The sequence below is a fragment of the Toxorhynchites rutilus genome, chromosome 2 (assembly GCF_029784135.1).
Source record: "Toxorhynchites rutilus septentrionalis strain SRP chromosome 2, ASM2978413v1, whole genome shotgun sequence".
NCBI classification, from domain to species: Eukaryota; Metazoa; Arthropoda; class Insecta; order Diptera; family Culicidae; genus Toxorhynchites; species Toxorhynchites rutilus.
The window spans coordinates 244,527,343-244,550,526 of record NC_073745.1 but is presented as its reverse complement, the minus strand read 5'-3'; the positions used below and the strand labels follow the sequence as shown (position 1 = coordinate 244,550,526).

The 23,184-nt window shown below is 36.3% G+C and overlaps 2 protein-coding genes across 2 annotated transcripts in view; one reads left to right on the top strand and one right to left on the bottom strand.

Moving 5' to 3' along the window:
• The window catches only part of LOC129764553 (uncharacterized), a 132,007-nt gene that overhangs the window by 70,607 nt on the left and 38,216 nt on the right, over positions 1-23,184 (bottom strand). The window contains exons 3-4 of the mRNA XM_055763755.1: positions 1,657-1,847; positions 1,129-1,576 (exon numbers count right to left, since the gene is read on the bottom strand). Of these exons, the coding sequence (XP_055619730.1) occupies positions 1,129-1,576; positions 1,657-1,847 (639 nt within the window). The remainder of the gene's footprint in view (positions 1-1,128; positions 1,577-1,656; positions 1,848-23,184) is intronic.
• On the top strand, positions 13,010-13,648 carry LOC129764556 (cuticle protein 19-like). Its single transcript, XM_055763758.1, has 2 exons — positions 13,010-13,050; positions 13,121-13,648. Exons 1-2 carry the CDS (start codon positions 13,042-13,044, stop codon positions 13,523-13,525), a joined length of 414 nt encoding a protein of 137 aa, XP_055619733.1. The 5' UTR covers positions 13,010-13,041; the 3' UTR covers positions 13,526-13,648.

Sequence of the window (23,184 nt, the reverse complement as noted above, 5' to 3'; positions counted from 1 at the left end):
AAATTTCGATCAGAAATACGACATTTCTTTTTCCCCAACCCTATACACTGGAGAATCCCTAGAAAAATTAAAATTTTCTGGCGATTTTACTCAGTTTTCTCCTATATGTGCAGATTGAACAGACGATAAAACTGCATAATTTTCGATCACGACCCAACATAACACTATAGAACTAGTGGCGGCAGTAATTGGTCAAAGCCGTTAGACTCTTTAACATTATGGAGATTGAAACATTGACGACAAAGTAGGTGAGTGAGGTCAGTACCTACAGATACTATCACTTGACGCACGTCAAACCGATACGACACATGAATGTGAACGCAGCAGATTTTAATTGCAGGGTGCAGATAATTACCAGCAATTATATCGCCTTTTCCATCGTGATAACCATCTGAGACCTGACGTAGTCGACTCAATGAACATTCCCGTAGGACAGGAAAATTATTCAATTGGAAATATAATATAGTATATCATAAGTTACTATTTACTCTGTATATGTTCTTCAACTTCACACGTATCAACCGCCGTATGAATTTCATAAATATGAAAATATTAAATCATGTAAATTATTAAAAGAAGTTGCAGTAAGTATATGATCATTTGAAGATAAGTTTAAAAGCAGCATATTCCAATACCGTAGACGTGAACCGTCAACCTTAAAATGAAAAAAAAAACAATTTTACCTTCCACCTGTGATCTAACATTAATTCTCCCTTACATGGGTGACCGCCTCGATAGGATTAAGTTGCATTTGTTTTCCGCTCCCTTTGAAAATGTCTCAAATTTGCACTGTCCTTCTGCGCCCGTTTTATCAACTGATACTACACTTGGTTTGAAACGTGGAGAAAGGAGTGAAAGGCAACGGCGTGATATAACGTCGTTATGCTCACATATTTTGCATAATATGTTACCTTTTGCACTCTAGCGTCTAGGTACCCTCTTGCCCCCATTTTCTTTCATTGATCATGGGTGTGTGCCTCTGCAAATCAACGATAGGATATGAACCTTTTTCACGCTGGAGGCAAGTTTTCCACTTTTACAAGCATCTGAATGTAGCAGCGATGGTCCCCATGAACATTGTGCATAATTTATGCTGCTAAGGGCTTAAGTTCCGATCTATGTACTCACCATGTAATACGGCACATATTTCGCCTTCTCGAATGCCTTGTATTTCTTCAGCTTGGCATTGTACCTTCCGTTGGGTTTGTCGTACTGCTGATACTTGCCCAGTAACGCGTCATTCGTTTTCAAATAAGCACTCTTGCTGGGAACCTCCTGATGCGCCGGAACAACGGCGTAATAATTGTAACCTCGGTTCGGTACGTACTGAACGGACAGGCTAGGAACTGTGTGACCATTCGGATGGCTCTGACTTTGATTCTGGCTACTGTTTATGGCTGGCACTTGTTGGTTGTTATCCTGTTCTGGTCGAGTGATTATTCTTCCTGTGGGTGCCAGGGTCGAACTGGCAGAAGGTGTGGTTATGGTCGGATGAACCGCGCTTTCCTGCTGACTCAGCTTGCGTTGCTGAGTGATATCGGTGTATTTCGGTCGCGAAGGTGGTGGGAGAATGTAACTGGGGAAGAGAAGATAGAAAAACACATTAAGACGCTGCTCGTATCCAGAAATTTCAAAATCGCCCAAAGAACCACTTACATGTAAGGGTTAGGATTCGGTAAGTCATTCGATCGATTCTCCCACACCGGCGCCGGATTTCGAAAAGGTGGCTGCGGTACTGGCACAGGTGTTGGAGTTGGAGGAATGATCGGACCAGTGTTTGTGTTCCAATACACTCGGATGGCATCGGTCTGGGCGGTTGCGAGCACCAACACTGCTCCTATCACATTCTGTGGAAGGATATAAAAGAAGAGGAGGATGTTGAAATATCAATCTATTTTTTGTTGCCAGTAAATTCAGGTGTTGTCTAATTAAATCAGTGCTAATAAAAATTTTATTTTGCTTCATTTTCCCCATGATTTCACGTAGCTTATGAATCATTGGTAAAGTTGCATTCGAAAGCGTTACATGGAACTCGTGGTAACTTTCGATCACGAAATATCAATTAATTGTTAATTGTTGGGATTTGAGCATGTCAAAGCTTTTTTGTTGTTGAAATTGTTGTTTGATTTCGATATATTTGATTGCTTCATCCTTCAATTACAAAACGAATTTATTTGGGTTCAAGGTCCAAGAATTATTCCATTCGCTCTCTGTATAAACCACCACTTTTGTGTTTTTTAATACGAAATTCACATTTTCGACGAGTATACTCAATCATACTATTCATATATAGCGAAATTTGCGGTTGAAATCTCTCAGAATATGAATCAATAATTAGGAAAAATTGATGAATGGTTTCGCAAAAATAAGCTATTGCATTGAATGTTAGAAACACAATTGCAATCTATACTATAAGTGTTACTTTTGATAACTAGCTAAATTGAGACTTTGTTGAAGACCTATTTAGCTTGAATATTTACAACAAAGCTGAATACATTTTGAAGTTTGGTTCTCTCTTATTTCATATAATACTGAGTTTTACTGCCCTTTATATATATGTCTACCTTCAATCAATTTAACAATTTTAATTCAAGAATATGACCCATGACGTGACAACGCGCTCTGCTCGAATAAACAATCTCCACGAAGCGTTGTCACGTCACACAATCAATAAGTTGTATTTAATAATAATTTCACCGTATTGTAGCAAGTGATATACTATTTTTTTATGTTTTTTTATTATTCTGAATACTTCTCACTTTCCTCTGAGATCTCCCCTTCTCCTTCCAAAAATCCATCATATAGGGGAAGGTGGTCCTAACGCAACCGGTGGCACTGAACGTACCCTCCTTTGTATCTCATTAACGGTGCTTCCCACTGAATTCTCAAAAGTGTCAAATTAAAGGTGTCATAACGCTGACAATTTGATAATATAGTGACTTTTTTCTGACTCTCTTCATTCTAGCGTTTAAGCGCCATTTTACGTTTTCATTCCTTCAAAAACAGAGAAGAAATATATTCGACCTGTGTGCAGAATGAGTTCTATATTCCTTTAGATTGTGAAACTTTGCGAAACAAGGCAATTTTAATTGTTTATGGTATGTTCACCAAAATAAGCAATATAAATTGAATCTACCTGTTACATGTAATACACGGTATGTCTTTATTTGGGAAAAGTCGGGGTGGTCCTAAACCGACCTCCAGTTTTTATATCGTGATTGTTTAACACGTTCACTCTGGCGCATTCCATCAATGGCTAGTACAATCCTGGTTCATCGAGTGGCGCTCACAACAGAAACTTTTGATAAACTCTTTGTAGCATCCGCGCACATACCTGTGCAAGGGCGTTTATGGTAGCGTGTTGAAGATGACTTTTTTTCTAAATCGTTTATTTTTACAGGCTCATTTACATAAGTTTAAAGGAGCCAAACTCCTCACTGTATTGTTACAAGTATATATAAACGTTTTTCCTTAATTCTAATGTTAATGATGGAGAAACCGATTACTCGCGGTCTACTCGAGTTCAGAAGGATGGCATATTTTCTTCAGGAAAAGGAAGGGATATAAGGATATGTTGACAATGTTCACACTCCCATTCACACTCACATTCATCACACTTAATTCTTAAGCCTATCTTATATCTAATATGTGTTTACATTTCACCTTATTCTATTGTTAGTAAGAAGCGGGGTTGATTTCACGCGAAGGAAAAGGAAAAGGAGCATATAAGGATATAAGGACAATCAGACACGAAAATCGATAACTTTTAGGAAGACATATACACTCGACAAAAAAATTAGAGGAACAGAGTGCGAAGTCGGAAATTTTAAGTGGTTTTTGACATGCTGTATCTTCGTGAAAAATCAACGCATATCGATGGGAGGCGCATCATTTTGAAGCTATATACTTTCAGGTATTAGAATATTCTACGTAAATATTTTTATCTTGGTGTGTGTAGGTGTAATAGGCAATAATATCTAGAAAAAAAAAATCGATTTTTCTTTGTTTTTTCTAGAATATTCTGAACTAACACAATTTTTTTCCAATCAACTCAACAGCAAATCCATATAACCTAACCAATCATCTTTTTTTGGTTCCAAGAACTTTCCTTCCCACACCGAGATATTTCAGATTGAATGAAAAATTACCGCTTCGTCTTTGATGACGAATAATTCAATAAACAACCATCGCACCGAAAAACGAAAGGCAGTTTTGAAAACTCCAATACATTCTGCACAAGGGTATTTTGTTACTTTGACGAGAAAAAATATTTAAAGTTTTTGCACCAATTTCAAAAAAGTGTCAAAAACAGGATTTTCATAGTGCTTTACAAAATCGAATGTAGTTCTGCAAATATCGCAGTAAGTTCTAATGTATCCAGGCAAATTTTTACCCTGGTGTTTTCCCTAAACATCTGTGAACGTTTCATTTTAATACGTTCAGCCGTTTTTTCTAGCCGATTTTTCAAAGTTTGGATTTAATTAGAGGAGCATTTAATCGCAATCGTATCAGAAGTACAAAGAAGTATAAAATCCTGCGCGACCCTCAGAACAAACGATTCGTAACCTACGTTTTCATGAGTTTGTAGGTACAAATATTGTAAGGAGTGATGACACTCACACATATTCATACGCATTTCCACACATACACGCACTCTTTACCCACAAACTCATAAAGACGAAAGTTACGATTCGTTCATTCTGAGAGTCGCGTATGATTTTATACTTCTGGTAAGATTTGCGATTAAATGCTCCTCTAATTTATTCCAAACTTTGAAAAATCGGCTAGAAAAAAACGGCTGAGCGTATCAATATGAAACATTCACAGATGTTTAGCGAATACACCAGGCTAGAAATTTTCCTGGAAACATTAGAACTTGTTGCGATATTTGCAGAACCACAGTGGTTTTTGTACAGCACTATGAAAATCCTGTTTTTGGCACTTTTTTTAAATCAATGCAAACAAATTTAATAATTTTCTTTCGTCAAAGTAACAAAATATCCTTGTGCAGAATTTATGGAGATTTCAAAACTGCCTTTCGATTTATGGTGCGATGGTTGTTTATTGTATTATTGATCATCAAAGACAAGGGGGAATTTTTTATTCAAACTGAAATATCTCAGTGTGAGAAGGTCCTACAGGAACGTTCTTGGAACAAAAAAAAAATCTGATTGATAGGTTTATCGGATTTGCTGTTGAGTTGATTGGCAAAAAATTGTGTTAGTCCAGAATATTCTTGAAAAAAAAAAGAAAAATAGATTTTTCATTTCTTCCCGATATTGTTGTCCACTACACCTACACACACCAAGATAAATATATATACAAAAAATATTCTAGTACCTGAAAGCTGTAGATTCAAAATGATGTGCATTCCATCGATATGCGTTCATTTTTCACGAAGTTAAAGCATGTCAAAAATCACTTAAAATTTCTGACTTCGCATTCTGTTCCTCTAATTTTTTTGTCGAGTGTATTTGGGACATGTAATCAAGGTCTAACCTAGCCTACACATCTCTCACCGGCACATTGGGCTACCTTCCTCTAGCCTGAAGATGATTTTGACTTTGATCGTTGTTGTTTGCTCCCTCTCATTTAAATCCTATCTCTCGCTATAAAACATTATTTTTTCTTGTTATTCCTCTTCGCGCACCCATGAATATATGCCAACGTTACCAATCACGATCGTATTGTGAAATTTCATGCCATTCCCGGTCTTTTATATCCGGTTTTAACGAACCAGGAGTCACCATCCTCTATTCCAAATGACATTTTTTTATGGAATCTACGTCCATATATTGTTGATATAACATGGAAGAAAAATCATTTGTATGTTCTGAAACGGAACTGTAATCAATTAAATTAATCATTAATATTCAACGGTCCGAAACAGCAAAAAGTCAGGTGTTGCCACATAACAAAAGTATTTGACTGACAACAAGCCAATCTAACTATAAAATATTCTCCAACTGATGATTCTTGTTGGAAATTTGCTTAATTTCACTATAACATCGTTTAATTTTGTGTGCTTTATTCATGAACGCAAAAAAGTGTTTGTATTGAGTCAAAATGTTGTTACGTCACACTGGAATGGATCGTATACTTTTCGTGTCGTTACAACAGCTTCTGGATACAGTTGATACTCCTCTATTTGTGGACCGATCTCAATCAAACTTTGTGGGTTTTTGACCTTCATTGTTTGTTCAGAGAAACCCAAGTATAAAAATGTTTGAACCTATGTTCAACTACTAAAAAATGCTTCATTTTTGTGACGTGACAACGCTTCAAAATACCTGTTTTTTCAAATGCTTGTTTCTCATAAATTACAAAACGAAACATATGTCTACGCATGGCTCTTTTTTTTTTTTTTTTTTTTTTCTTCCTTTATTAAAGAGATTTTCAGCCAAAGGCTGGTTCATCTCTAAAACGCATGGCTCTTCAAACAAGCATTTAATCACCCATTCAATGGTACATAGACATTAAAGGTTGGTTAATCATGTGCAGATATATCTCAAGAAACATAAAAATAGTGAAAACCTAAAATATTTTAAATATAATGATGTAGTTTTTTTAAACTCACCTCTCTCAAAGGTTGGTGCATAAAAGTTAAATTTGTTCCAAAAAATTTATGATATAACTAGTGCTTATTCAAATAACGTTTTCAATTTTCTTCTAAACATAGATTTGAAATTTGGTTCTCTGGTGCATAACCTCATGGAATGGGTCATATGCTTTATTGTTACTCATAAGCAGCACTTACTAATAACATGTTGTTCAGATAATTTATACAAACTTCCTAGATGCTTAAAGGGGACCCGACCTGGAAAATCGAAAAAAAAATCGTGTTTTCCACGTTTTTCATTCAAAACTTTGTTCAAAAATCTAATTGTCTCCGTATTGCGTTGGGATGTAGGGGAGCCGCGGGTAAGACGGACAGTGGGGGTATAACGGACAGGTGGTAGATTTGTATAGTTGCATTATGAATTTGAAATTTCTGTTGATGTGAAACTTTTCTACATGCTATTCTATAATATTTAAACCATCCTATGACAATGAATACTGATCGAAAGTGGAATAGAGAAACAAAAACCGAAAATCGAACCTGATTCCGCGTGTGGATGTAACTTTTGCGGCTTCGATATTAAGCATTTTGAGTGGTTTAATTGCAAAATTTAATTCACTGATGGTTATATTTCGGTTTGTGAGTTGACAGAGAAGCCATATTGAGTATGTACGGAAAAGTAAATTCTTTCGTAAGTGGTAAATTTGAATTATTGAAATAATTGTACTTGGGGGGTTGAAAATGACAATCCCACCCATTATCACATCCAATGCATGATGGAAAGTGAAGGGAAGAATATTGAACTCTTGTTTTATATTGCTTTTTCTTTTCGTTCTAATTCAGTTACTGGACGCACAAACACTGAGAGAGCCAGTTATTTCGAAAACCAGTATATTGAACTGTAAGAAACTGCTTTTAAAATTTTGAAAACATGAGTTTCCAAAGATGCAATTGAAGTTTTCCTTAACATGTCCGTCTTACCCCCATCTCCCCTACGTCCTTAACGCATACCATGAGTCTCGATCACTTCAATTTATTATCGCTTCAGTTCATCATCCTTTGTAAGGTTATGAACCCATTGGTGATCGGAAATTTTGAGCAGCTAATGGAGCTAAACTTTCATTCTGGATTCATGAATTCATACCATTAATTCATCTCCATGCAGGTTGGTTCTCCTTAGTTTATTCCCAACCGTGTTTGTTTTCCTTACTACATAAATTCTTCTGTGCATTTTGATCTATCCATTCTTCTTCTTCTTCTTCAATGGCACTAACGTTCCTAGAGGAACTTCGCCGTCTCAACGTAGTATTACTTGCGTCATTTTTATTAGTACTTAGTTGAGATTTCTATGCCAAATAACACGCCTTGAATGCATTCTGAGCGGCAAGCTCTAGAATACGCGTGATCACAGTGCAAGTCGGAGGAAATTTCTTTGACGAAAAATTCCCCCGACCAGAACGGGAATCGAACCCGAACACCCGGCATGTTACTTATGACGCTAACCACTCGGCCAAGGGAGCACATCCATGGTTTATCCATGGTTTTTGTGAAAATCAGTGATACACAGTGATACACTGGGCGTTGGACAGCGTCGCCTCACGACCTGTTGAACTCTATTACATTGTCTTAGATCTGACGAAGATATTCGTTCAGTGAGGCCGGAAAGCACTAGCCGTTCTTCCTTGAGAGGATACGAGAAATTTTGAGTGCTTTATCTAGACGTTGTTATGTCATTACCTTTATCAAGGTCCCTTCACATTGTTCATTTCCGGCTAATGAAAGGACTGACTCATTAACAAAAGTAGATGCAATAGTCATTTGACCCGTGCAAACATTCATATTAGGCTGTCAAAAAAGTCCTGCGGTATTTCCGCGAGGTGTCGTTGTAAGCGCGTAGTTCTAGTTGTATTCATTGTATCGAATCATACTATAGCTTGTTGGAAAGGTATTTTTGCGCGCTATAATATAGTCCTTGACAGTGTTTTGTTTGGTTAAGTCGTTCGTGAGTTATAGTGTCGCAAATATGGAGCAAAATAAAGAGAAAATCCGACATATTTTACAGTACTACTATGACAAAGGCAAAAATGCATCTGAAGCTGCCAATAAAATTTGTGCAGTTTATGGACCCAATACAGTTTCCATTTCCACCGCACAACGATGGTTTCAACGTTTTCGTTCTGGTGTAGAGGTCGTCGAAGATGCGCCACGCTCCGGAAGGCCTGTCGTCGAAAAAATTGAGACAAAATCGCTGAATTAGCCGAGAATGACCGGCATAGTAGCAGCCGTAGCATCGGCCAAGAGCTGGGGATAAGTCATCAAACCGTTATTAACCATTTGAAGAAGCTTGGATTCACAAAGAAGCTCGATGAATGGGTGCCACACACGTTGACGCAAAAAAACATCTTTGACCGTATCGACGCATGTGAATCCCTGCTGAATCGCAACAAAATCGACCAGTTTCTGAAGCGGATGGTGACTGGCGATGAAAAGTGGGTCACTTACGACAACGTGAAGCGCAAACGGTCGTGGTCGAAGCCCGCTGAAGCGGCTCAGACGGTGGCCAAGCCCTCATTAACGGCCAGGAAGGTTCTGCTGTGTGTTTGGTGGGATTGTCAAGGAATAATCTATTATGAGCTGCTTCCCTATGGCCAAACGCTCAATTCGGACCTGTACTGCCAACAACTGGACCGCTTGAAGGTAGCACTCATGAAGAAGAAGCCATCTTTGATAAACAGAGGCCGCATTGTCTTCCATCAGGACAACGCCAGGCCACACACTTCTTTGGTGACGCGCCAGAAACTCCGGGAGCTCGGATGGGAGGTTCTTTTGCATCCGCCGTATAGTCCGGACCTTGCACCAAGTGACTACCACCTGTTTTTGTCCATGGCGAACGAGCTAGGTAGTCAGAAGTTAGCCATAAAAGAGGCCAGTGAAAATTGGCTATCCGAGTTTTTTGCCAATAAGGAAGCGAGCTTCTATAACAGGGGTATTATGAAGTTGGCATCTCGTTGGGAACAAGTCATCGAACAAAACGGCGCATATTTGACTTACAACAGATGATTGTAACTAATTTTATGAACAAATGAAAATTCAAAAAAAAATACCGCAGGACTTTTTTGACAGCCTAACATGATATCAGAATAAATTACATGTGTGGTTGTGATACAAAACCATTGCATTACAAATTTTTGCTATTGATTTATATATTTTTTTATATTTGTGAATGAATAATGAATGATTAGAATTAATTATATTGACTTGGATAGTCTACTAAACGAGCTAACAGTAACCATTCCAAACTACAGTGCTATTTCACGTGTCAAAAATTTTAATGTCATTATTTTGCTAATAAATTTTACCCCCAAAAATGTCGTAATATAGAGGAGAAATATGGTATGTCACCGGAACTTAACCCGCTGTGGTAGGAATAGGTATAGAAGTACATGAAACATCGGTAGGTTTAGTGTTAAATCCCAGAAACTTTTCTAATTTGACTAGCATTAACGTTGTGTTAGAAGCGTTTCCAGCATTCTATAATGGGAATGTACAAGATGTAGAGAATTAACTCTGTAGCATAAAGATAACATTACTCCGTAAGGAAAGCAATTTCAAGATGACCACAGTTCCCAATTAAACAATTTCTTTATAATAGTTTCATTCAGCTTGCCCTGTTTGTATGTATATTTGAGTGTTTGTAGGGTTGTTCCACATTAATAGAAAATTGACCCCGTTGCTGTTGACTGATTGATCTGAAATTTGGAATATACTTTTAATTTTACTGTCATTATAAAACTACGTATTCCATGATCTTGAAAAATACAATTTGGCCGCCGCTAAAAAATGGACGAATGGCTTGACTTGTAGAACACACTACACTATGAACAACATAAATTCGAAATGGTCGCCGCCACTATGTATTTTTTTTGCAATCCCCTCAATATAAGTATGAAATGAAGTGATTTGCTTAATAGAATACAGTACATCATCGAAATATTCCGAAGGAAGTTAGGTAAGAAACAAAAATTGAAAAAAACATAAATTTTTTGAATGGTTTTCATGTAGAGAAGTATACTCATGATACAGATAATTTACTAAAAACTACAAAATAAAATAAGTAAAAAAAACTTTTTAAGTTAAACGGTTTAATGTACTAAGAGCTATAAAATAATTTTGCAAGTAGGAGTTAATAGTTATCACATCCGTTCCTTCATTAATCTAGGGCACTGATGAGAATAAAATAAAATCGTAGGGTATATGATGAAACAACTAACTGTGGATAATGGAAATCCAACGTTTATTTCTTACCTATTTTTCTTCTGAATATTTTCATGATGTAATGTATTCTATTAGTCAAATCATTTCATTCGATACCGATATTGAGGGAATTGCAAAAAATACATAGTCGACCATTTTGTGGCGGCGACCTTTTTGAATTTATGGTGTTTATCATGTTTCGTGTTCTCCATGTCAAGTCATTCAGCCATTTTTTAGCGATGGCCAAATTGAATTTTTCAAGATCATAGAATACGTAGTATTATAATGACAGTAGAATTAAAGTTTCATATCACTCAGTCAATAGGAACGGGATCAATTTTTCTATTAATGTTGGACAACCCTACAAACATTCAAACATGCTAGTCAGTCACTTTCATTTGATATACATGTTGATGGGGTTCTGAGGAATTGTGCCATTTTGTAGTGGCCGCCATCTTGGGTTTTCAAGACCATGGAATTCGCAGTTTTATAATGACACCAGAGATAAAGATGTGTTCCAAATTTCAGATCAAACGGTCAACAGGAAGGGGGTTAAATTTCTATTGATGTGGTACAGCGCTACAGACAAAGTTACAAAGTTAAAATTACAAAGTCACAAACATACAAACGGATCAACCTAGATAAAACTGTTTAATAAATAAGTGCAAATCATAATTATAATACGTTTACCGACAGAAAATTGTATTTTTTTTATTACTCGATTATCTGGAGGATTCGATTTTCCGGAGTGAAAAAAAAAATCAATACTCCGGATAATCGATTCCGACCTGTATTTGTAGTAAATAAATGAGTATTTTTTTAATGGCAATAAATCTTTTTTTTTCTCCACAACGAAAATTTTCAAAGGTACAGATTTTTGGAAAAAAGTACAGTTGAGAAAGATTTTTGACCCATTGGTACAGATTTAAATGTGGCACCACTGGTTATGATGTTCAATAAGCCAACTGTAAACAGTTTTTGTTTGCATTCGAAATAAATGAATATGTTTGGTTTTTTATCATTCAAAATCTTTGCAATCCAATTACGTACCATTTGTAACTTTCCTTTCCCCCAATCTTAAAGTGTTCACTTAGTTTATGGATAGCCTCTTAGTACTATGAAATAACTATAACAAGTTTGCATTTGTTTCTCTGAAGATGTTGATTTTAGCCGAGCTCCCATCTATTTCACCTAAAAACATCAATGTTTGTATTCTATCAAAATAGGGGAGGTCTTGAAAATATGTGGAGATCCTCAGGGTGTCGATCTCCCCTACCATAAGTGCACAGTGGTTAAGGATTTTGAAGATTTTAACACATTGCGGACCGCTCACGAGATTTTTCTTGTTTCGCGTTACGTCTGTTACGGATGGATCACGAAATAACCCGTGTTTTCTACACTTGAAGGTTAAATCCTTGGTTTCCCAAGAATCTAACAAGGTCTACCGATGGCTCGTCTTCGTCTCATCCACATCGAAGGAAACGATCTCATTCGTGGAATCCGAACAAATGAAGCGTTTAAGTTTGCCCCAAAACGTGCGGTCCTTAATGTGTTAAAGTTCTTGGACAACGGTTTCATTTCGAACCTATTGAACTCTGAAGAAGCACTACGCTTCATTCATTTAGATTGCATAATTATATACGTCTGCGCTATACATTCCAATGAACAGAGTCCCTCTGAAGCATAGCTCATGAATCATGCACATACTCACATATAGTGAATGGCACACGATTTTCCCCATGGTTGCTCTTTTCATTTAATTATGATGTTATCCAATATTGGTGCTAATTCGATTAGTTTACAAACTCTAACAATGCAGGTTGGAATGAACAACAAACCATCAACTACCTAACCTATACTAACTTGATAACGGCTTCTCAGTCAGTATAGTTTTTCTTTCTTCCAGTAACCAATATTTCTAACGATCGCTCCGCTCAACCCGTCAACCAGTAAATTTATGATCATGCACATGGCTTTGGCAACCATTTCTGGTTATTTACTTCTGGCAAACCTATGCGAAATCGATAGCTGACTCGTAGAAGTCGTTCCATAATGTCCATTGTTACACAAATTTGACGTACTGTTTTTCACCCTAAAACTCCCACGCAACGCACGTAAGTGAATATGAAACCACATTATGGGGAATATAAAAAGTCGAGCAGAGCTGTTCGACTTTATCAGTCTTCTATCGTTTCAATTCTAGTGAACCGGTCCATCAGCCATCTGGAATGTTCAAAGTGAGTCTTTTACCCGATATTGTTTTTGGTTGTGAAAGTTTCAAAATCACACTTTTTGTGTCATTTACAGTTTGTTCTTATAGTTTGTGTGGCCGTCGCTGCAGTCTCGGCGGAACACGAGCTGGGAGGAGGCGATTATGGCGCCGAGGAACACAAAGATTACTACGACTATCCCAAGTACAAATTCGAATACGGAGTGGTGGATCACAAAACTGGCGATCACAAGAGTCAATGGGAGCTGCGAGATGGTGATGTTGTAAAGGGTCAGTACTCGTTGCATGAGCCCGACGGAACGGAACGCGTGGTCGAATACAAGGCCGATAAACATTCGGGTTTCGAAGCGCACGTTAAGAGAATTAGCCATGCTAAGCATCCACAGCTGTACGGTGAACATCACGAGAAGAGCCAGAGCAGTGATGGAGATTATGAGCATGCTCATGCCTTTAGCTACAACAATCTACAGCATCACCTGTGAGCTGTTGATCGAGTCCTTAGGAGCCATATGACACCGCAACTATTCGAGACTGAATTCAACGCTTTCTACTATCCTAGTATTCTGTAACTTTTTGATACTCAATAAATGTGATTGAAAAAATAAGTGTTTGAGAGGAGTGACTGGAACATCATTAGAAGAGCCCCCCCCCCCCACATTATTTGATCATCAACAACGAAGTTTTCGGTTTTTTTCCTCATCACTCGTATTTAGATTCCGAAACTGATTTCCGCTCCGATATTGGTAGATTTGGATTACATAATATGGGTTCCAGGATTCGAGAGTAGCGACAAAGGGTCTGGCCGGGTAAGGGAGTATAAAGTGCCCCCAAACCAAATCACCAGCTGTATGGCAAATATTATATAGGATATTAAATAAAAAAATTTGGCAGCTTATTTGAAAATAACGCTACATGTGAAAAAAAACAACACATTAGAACGCATTTAAATAAAAATTAGAGTAAAATTAGGTCTCAAAGTAATATTTTCTTTCAAAATTTCAATATGCCTGAAAATATATATAATTTTTTGTACCGCGAAACACATTCTAAATATTCTGAAATCACATATACTTAAATAGACGTAGGAAGAAATTTGAATACAAACTAAAGTAGTACTGAATATCGAAATAAAAAAAAATAATTTAAAATAAAAATGAATTTATTTATTTTAGTATTTGATTTTTTGATGAAAAATTGTTTGAAAATATTGATCGATACACCTTAGTAAGATGTACTTTCAGTATTTTTTGTTATATTTTTGTCTCAAAGCTATTGAGAATGGCGAGAAAAAAAACGAAAAGGTGCATTTTTCACCATAGATCCTATGATGTACTATATAAGGACTCAAATATATGGTACTACTGCCAACATGTTTTATTTAGTACAGTGTAAAATATTTTCCATACAGCTGGTGATTTGGTTTGAGGGAATTTTACTCCATTACCCAGCCAGACTTTTTGGAAATATAAAAAAAAAAATTTTGTACCGCGCAACACTGAAAAAATCTGAAAAAAATCACACATATCTAGAAAAGCCGTAGGAACACATTTAAATATGAATTAGAGTAATACTGAATTTCTAAATCCCAAATATTCAAAATTTCAATATTTTTTTTAGTACTTAAATTTTTTTTGATAATTTTTCTTGATAAACATGGGTATAAAAAGAAAAGGCTTGATTAGTAGAATGCAGTTATTTATGAAAAATACAAATCCCAGCCACTACAAAATGGCGCATTACATATTTTCTCAGAACCCCATCAATATGGGTATCAAATGAAAGGGCTTGACTAGTAGAACACAGTTATTTATGAAATGCAAATCCAAAATGGCCGCCACCGTAAGATGACGCCATATATATTTTTTCACAACCCCATCAATATGGGCTTGACTAGTAGAATACAGTTATTTATAAAAAATGCAAATCTAAGATGGCGGCCACTACAAAATGGCGGATTACCTATTTTCTCAGAACTTCATCAATATGGGTATCTAATGAAAGGGCTTAACTAGTAGAATACAGTTATTTATGCAAAATTCAAATCTGAATTGGCCACTTCCACAAAATGGCGCCATATACATTTTTTGCACAACCCCTTCATTAAGATGCACATTCAGTATTTTTTTCAAATTTTTATCTCGAAGCTTTTGAGGATGGCGTTAAATAAACGAAAAAGTACGTTTTTCACTATAGATCCTATGTTAAATCCCATAGGGATTCAAATAAACCGTCAAAATTTCTTATTTAATATCCTATACAATATTTGCCATACAGCAGTGATTTGGTTTGGGGGCACTTTTTACTCCTTCACCCGACCAGGCCATGCAAACTCGACTGGCTATTGGCAATTCGGTTGAGCCCCGAATTGTTCTTACTACATTTCGCCCACATCTTACTACATTCAGCCCACATCAAGAGCGTTTGCGCAATATCAGTGTCGGCCCCCGTTCTCAAAGATATTTATTCTATAAAAAGGTTAGGAATGGTTAGGTATTTGTCTAGAAAGAAGTCACATATCGCAAAGCATTCGAAAACAAACAAGTTTTTAGTGAATAATAAAGTGAAGTGTTTGGGTATTTTGCTTATTATTTAAGGTATATCTGAAGATGTATTTTCCATTTTTTGGGTACACGAATAATGATTATTGCGTTGTTGTCAGCTAGCTGCGTAGATGCTGTCTGAAAATCGGTACCTTGCTGATGGTATCGGTTCAGAAGCAACGAGGTGTCGCAGAACGAATTCCAATGAATATTTTGAAACATTAGGACAACACTTAGAGCGTTACATATAAGTTTTTAAAAATTCTAAAAATTGTCAAAATTTTTTGATTTTTTGGCCTTTTTTTGTTAAAAATGAGTGATTTTTCATGAAAAATTTCTGTTCAAAAAACGAGATATCAAAAAACGGTCATCTAGATAATTCATTTTTACATACTGAGAAAAAAATTCAGCCAAATCGATCGAATAGATCTTGAGATATCAATACCACCAACTGAAAAAAATATGGTTTCGAGAAAAACGCGTTTAAAAATTCATGCAGCAATACTATATGCCTTGAGGTGATCTCATACTTTTGGCTGTAACTTTCCAACGAAATCAAATATCGAAAAATCCTTTTAGGGCTACATTTCTGAGGGCACAGTCTTCCCAAAAATGCGAAAAAAAAGAATTTTCGATTTTTTCGACCGGAGTCCCCCCTCAAACAGTTTTGCATACTTAAAATATTCAAAAAAGAATTCGTCTACTTTTTTTAAAAGGGCCAATGTTTTTTTTCATTAATTTTTTAGAAAAATTTAAAATTCAATATTAGATTATTTTGGTCAGCTAATAAAATGTAGGAAATTGCTGAAATTTTCATTAAAAAGCATACCACAATCTATATCTTATATAATTAGGGGAAAGTCGGGAAAGACGGACACCTATGCTGCCGTTGTACGCATAGTTGTCCCATGTTCCACGCAATGAAATAAACGAAATCAAAGTTTTTTAGCATATTTGTCTACCACATGCTTGAAGCATTTCAGTTTAGCAATACACCGGTTTGTTTTATAAACAGTAAACTATTGTTTGATGAAATTTGAAAAGTTCCCCTCAATTAAATCAATCAAGCTTGATTATAAGTTTAAAAATTCATAGTGGGACGACTATCCCTAGAATGTTAACATAGGACAATTGAACTTGATGTTGTTTTTTGAAACACTGGGAACTAACAATAAGTTTTTGGTGTTTTTCCCAAAGATTATGCATGAAAAGACCGTTTTATGAAGAAGGTAGTGATCTGCAACACCTTTACATAATATAAATCTCATTGTTATTAGGCATTCACTAACAAGGTGTACACGTGTTCTGTTAATTTTTGTTTTACTTTTTTGAGAATTAGTTCATTCTTCCAAATCAGAAATGATTGCATTAGCCCTGCTGAAAGCGTGGCATTAAATTCTTGAACCGATTTATGTATTATGAATCTACAAAAAATACATGGCAAGACAATTATGCCTAGAATATCAACATGGGACAATTGAGCTTGGTGTTGTTTTTTTAAAAACTGGGAACAAACAAACTTTCTTTGTGTTTTTCCAGAAGTTGCCCACTAACTACGTTTACAAGTGCAACCAGATATCATGGACGAATCATCAGAGCGGTTTTTAAAAAGTAATCCGAATACCGGAAGCTTTTTTAGACATGGAAAAATGTGAAAAATTACAAGCTCTTTTATATGATTTCAGTCTAGCCTATTTGTTCGATCATTTTTAAGGCCTATTTGAAGGCCTCCAAAACTTATTGAATGTATGAACTTTGATTTTTAAGTTAGTTTTCTATTTATACAATAAGTATCTTTGGAAACAGGGACCGACACTGATAGTGTGGCAACGCTCTTGATGCGCGCTGAATAGAAAGCGCAGCAAGAGAAAATAGGGGCGTAACGTGTTAAAGTTAAGATAGCGATATACTTTATTCAGCGAAATTTTAGATTTTATTAAAACATGAACTTTTATTTTATATTTATATAAATTTCACTAGAAATTCCTTAGATACCATACGCACAGAACTACGGCCTAATGGCTATCGAGAGAGCAATTTTTGTTTTTATTTATATTTTGACGTGCGACAGCTCTACCGAAGTACAGGGTGACTTAAAAGTCATTAAATTCTTCAAATATAAGGTGACTATCAATACGGCATCTTTAGTCAACAGTTATACTACCAAACAAGCAGGTGACCACTTTGCCCCCCATGACCGAATTGCCCCCACTACTCGTAATTAAAATTCGCTGTTTCCACAACAAACTGGCGTTGGTAACATAGTATCAACTAAACTGCATTTTTCCAAAAATCAAGGCGATGACAATGCTTTTCCATCAAGTGTACACATTTTGTAGAGATCAGATTTTCGTAATGCACGCGTGTGCTGATTATATGGGAGCCGCGGGTAAGACGGACAGTGGGGGTATAATGGACAGGGTGTTGATTTGTATAGTTGCATTATGCAATTCAAATTTCTGTTGATGGGAAAGCCTTCTACATGTTATTCTATAATATTTAAATCTTCCTATGACAATGAATACTGATCGAAAGTGGAATAGAGAAACAAAAACCGAAAATCGAACATGATTCCGCGTGTGGATGTAACTTTTGCGGCTTCGATATTAAGCATTTTGAGTGGTTTAATTGCAAAATTGAAATCGCTGATGGTTATATTTCGGTTTGTGAGTTGACAGAGAAGCGATATTAGGTATGTACGGAAAAGTAAACTCATTCATAAGTGGTAAATTTAAATTATTGAAATAATTGCACTGATGGGGTTGAAATGGCCAGTCACATCCATAATCATATCCAATGCATGATGGAAAGTGAAGGGAAGAATATTGAACTCTTTTTTATATTGCTTTCTCTTTTTGTTCTATTTCAGTTACTGGACGCACAAACACTGAGAGAGAGAGTGAAATTATTCCTCTCGCGAGCGTAAACCTCTACGCTTCATATATTATGAACCTGTCCATATTCCCCCCACTACATGTCCATTAACCCATTTTAGGCCAAGCGTTCGAAAAATCGAACAGCAACTTTGATAATTTTTCATGTCTTTGGACAGGAACCTTATGGTAATGTTTTTGCACCAAAAGATAGCTTAATTTATTAGCTATCACTTATATCGATTTCATACAATTTTGAGTAACTTTTTTGGATAATAAATTCGATTTAAAGCAAGTATGTTTGGAAGGTGTTTTCAATTTCCATTAAAAACCCCAATAAAATACAAAAATATGTGAAGTTTTCTACAGTACTGCTCTGATAAAAGAACATACATTGTGATATAGAGCGAAAATCATTTGATTGAGCCGCATACAGGAAAATAACAGCCGGGGAAATTTAGTGTTCGAAAAATCGAACGTTGGCCATAACGAACATTTTTTTTTCTGCTGAATCAACACCAACACATCTAACATCCGCTGCGCATTTTGATTTGTTTACTTTAGAAGACGGAAGGTTTTTCATTTCTTTTTGCATTTTCAGTTGTGAATGTTTGCAAATATCGATTAATTTAGCAAATATTATCGAAAATCTGTATGATTTTTTGTCCGTAACAACATTAGGTGATGGCGGCCCGTAGAATTTCTTTTGTGGAGGAGCTGGAGTAAATGATCAATACGTGCAACGAGGATCCTTATGAGATTGTTTGGGTGAATATTCTTCCGCCGGACCGAATAATAACCTCCCAACCCTCTATGCCATTGTTTTTTAGCAGTACTCTGGTACTTTGCAGGTTTTGGAAAATGTTCGATTTTTTCGGGAAATGGATAATTGGAGAGACTAGTTTTTAAGCATTGACATTTCTCCACAGTTAACAATAAAAATAACACAGCATATGCTTTCGTTTGAAAGAAAAAGCCTGTCAGTAATAAGTTAAAATTACATGAAATAAGAAATGCCACATCTCACCTTAGGTGGATTAATTTGGATTTATACTTAGAGACCTCCATTCTCCTGTTCTTGTTCTTCCGGGAATCCAAAATTGATGCATTTATGAATAACGTATATTTGCTAATTGAAGTGACTTTTAGTTTGCAGTATGTTTGTACTTGCAAAAAAAAATGCGGGTTTCGGCCAATGTTCGATTTTTCGAACAGTCATTTCCCGGAAAATGGAAGAAGGGAAAAACATAATTCTTGAACATTGGAGTTCCTTTAGCGTTAATAATCGAAAATACAACAATGGCTTTCGTCAAAAAAATAATTTTTACAGCTTGGTCGTTAATGGGTTAAACCCGCACCGATGAAAATATTCTACTTTTCGGCTTGTTTTAATTTCAGTAAAAAACATGGAAAAACACATTTTTATAAAACATTTGTCCAGTTATTTCGAAAATTAGTATATTGAGCTGTAAGAAACTGCTTTTATATTTTTAAAAACACGAGTTTCCAAAGATACAAAGTTTTCTTTAACATGTCCGTCTTACCCCCATCTCCCCCTACATGCAATTTTAAGGAAAGCCTCGTACTGTAAATTTTCCCCTCTGGTGCTTGCGTTGCGAGATAATCGACAATCTGGGGCTTAGGCTTTTTTCCGAATACGAGGCAAAATGTAGTCCTTTGAATAGCGTAATTGTTGTTTGGGTTTCATCTGGAATATTCGCTATAAAACAATTGCTCTTTGTATAGCGGATCCGTTTCCATCTGTTTCTGTCCTTTGACAACTAGCTGGTTATTGTTTGTTATTGGGAAAGAAAATATGTGTTGTTTTTTTCAATTTCTTCCTTCCTATCCTAAACAGACACGGAAGTGCTTCCTGTTACGAGGAGTTTTTAATGAGCTTCCATGCAAAAATGCTATACATTCCAGAAACCATAAAAGATACAAAGTTGACGTACATAAAAAAGTTGTAAATGTGTAAACGTGCCCATCTTTCGATGTATTGATGACTTGTTGGAAATTGTAAGGACTATTCATTTTTTTTTGAGAATTTAAAATATACGTTTTTGAGAAAATGAGAATAAAATTTATAAAATTACTTTATGAGTGAATATTTTTAAAATTTTGTTTGATATTTTTTTAAAGAAAATTTATATAATTTTCTACATTTCATGCTTTGACCAAATTTTTGTAGGTATTATAGTGTGTGAGTTTTAACTTTTTGTGGAAAATGGAGAAAAAATCTTTAGCCCTTTTCAAAAATTAGTCTAATTGAATATTTTAAGTATGTAAAGTTGTTCAAATGACCAATGTCTTTACACCCACAACGTTGCACTGCTATCTTAGATGGTGCTGTCAACTTCAAAGACAAGTTGGCATGGAATTCGTCAGGTGTATAAATATGAAACTTATAATTAAAATAGAAAATAATTGAGGATGGTTAAAAATATTTCATTGGAACCTTAGAAAATACTGGAAAAATTACCATATTGCACGAGAAATGTTTCTCATGGTGAAAATAAGAGCTCGCTACCTTAGTAAAATCTACGTTTCTATACATCTTATATCACCTTATAAATAAGGTACCAGAACACCCTCAGTGTAATATGCCACCCAATCGATTACATATCAAGAAACGATAGTTTTTGTTCCATAATTGTAACGCCAGGATCGCGCTGGATGTGTTTTTGTGCTAGCGCTAAATTCTACAACAGTAATTAGCATTTAGAATGTAATCAATCAAATCTGTTGCCGATATATTTCATAATAACATTTTCTGTTCGAGCTGCAATCGATTCAATTCGTTCGTCGCGCGTTCATTGCCACACCTTGCACACGATGCGACACACCTGCACTTACCGCTTTGTCACCAGTATGTCAGCCAAGTCAACCATCAATCGATCATTAGCTGAGGCTACACTTTCCTAATCAATTGACCGCTCGGGGGACGCCAGAACTGGATTTGCACAATTGCCGTGAAGTGTGCGCAGGAAGGTCACCAAAGGTGTGTATGCATCTCGTATGGGTCTGTATGACGAATTACTTAATTTGAGACCTCGGAAGCCTTGCGGAGAGCCAACGGTCGGTGCTTTCATAAAGCTGCTGTTTTGATGGTCCGTTATGGAAGCGTGTTCACATTGTGAATAGTTTGGAGTGCGATTAATTATCGATAGCGATAATTAGCTGGCGGCCAGCATGAAAGGTCATTTCATTGAGTAACCGATTTATGGCAATAGAACTAATCCGCGATCAGACGACGTCCTTTATGTTGTTAGAATGAAGGCACATCATTTTCCATCGATAAATTATCTGATTAAGTGCTTGGAGATTGATGGCAACCTGTCAGTCATATTCACACTCGGCGCCGGGCAGGAGACGAGTTCGTCTCGAACCGAAAAACTATCATTAGCTTTACGCTTTTTATACCTCTCATTGCTTTGAATATTCCTCTGACAATTTGATTTATATTTCAATTGCATTGATATAATAACTGAGATGAAAAGTACCACAGTTTCCCCTCTACCATCCTTGAATCACCATCACCAATGAACTTCTCGATTAAATGCACTCTGATATGATTTATGCATCGAGAAGTCAAAATTAGCAAAGGAACGAGCCCTACATATTGTGGTATGATCAACAGCCCACCGCAATCACACAGATTCGTAGCGAATCGGGAAGGGTCAAAGTCATCGGTACTCCCAAGGCGTGTAATTATATCGGGCGTTCGTTCGGCTTGGCAGACTCGAAACCGGCCCAAACGGTTGGCAAACACTCAAGATTCGCTGGAATGAGCCAGTTTTCCGGTCGGGGCTTTGACCTGTGAAAGATTTATGGTTTGGAATGAGATAACGACTCTACGACTGATGCAAACGTGTAATAGTGATGAGGGTTGTCATTGAGAGGGGTTAATTGTGGTCAACGCGAGAGAAGTAGACATCTCATAATGAGGGGATTCAATGCAATCGTTTCGCAAGTTCAGCGGGAATGTCAAAAATACATTGCAGTATATCTTATGCAACAGCATTTTGTGAAATAAAGTAAAAACGTTTCCACTTCATTGATAATGTTTCTAATCAGTTTATTAAGAAAATTGCCTGTTTATGCGCCACCTCCAATTTTTCAAATACGCACGTAAAAAATACACAGTTGAAGAATAACACGAATTACTATTTCAACGAACCTAAATCTGAATAAGGTTTGTTCAGTTTGAATTCGAAATCACTGTTCATTTTATGGCATTGGTCGAGATTGACATGTCTGAACTCTTTTGGCAGCTTGACAGTTTGACAGCCTTTCGACAGTAAAAATTTCACGTTGTTCGGTTTTGTTCTGAAAAAGTTGTGCAGGATAGAAGCCGAGAGAAGAAATTTGATTCTGGACACCCAGATTGAAAATCCGGCGCGGTTAGGTACTAAATTCGCAAAATCGCTGAAAGTGACTAAATCGACCGTGTATGATGTGTTGAAACGTTTCCGTGAAAGTACAATTGTTGTTCGGAAGAATCAGAAGACGCGTTGTAGTGAAACTTACGATCGGAAATTGAATTGAAGATGTTGAAAACAATTAAGGCAAACCCTAGACTCTCAGACTATCACATCCCCAAAAACACAACTTTAACCAAAAATAATCCATAAGCGAGAAGGTTATCGCAGTTTCCATGCCTACAAGACGTTAATCCTCTTAATTGTCCCCAATTCAGACCTATCGAAAAATTAAAGAAGGGTTGAC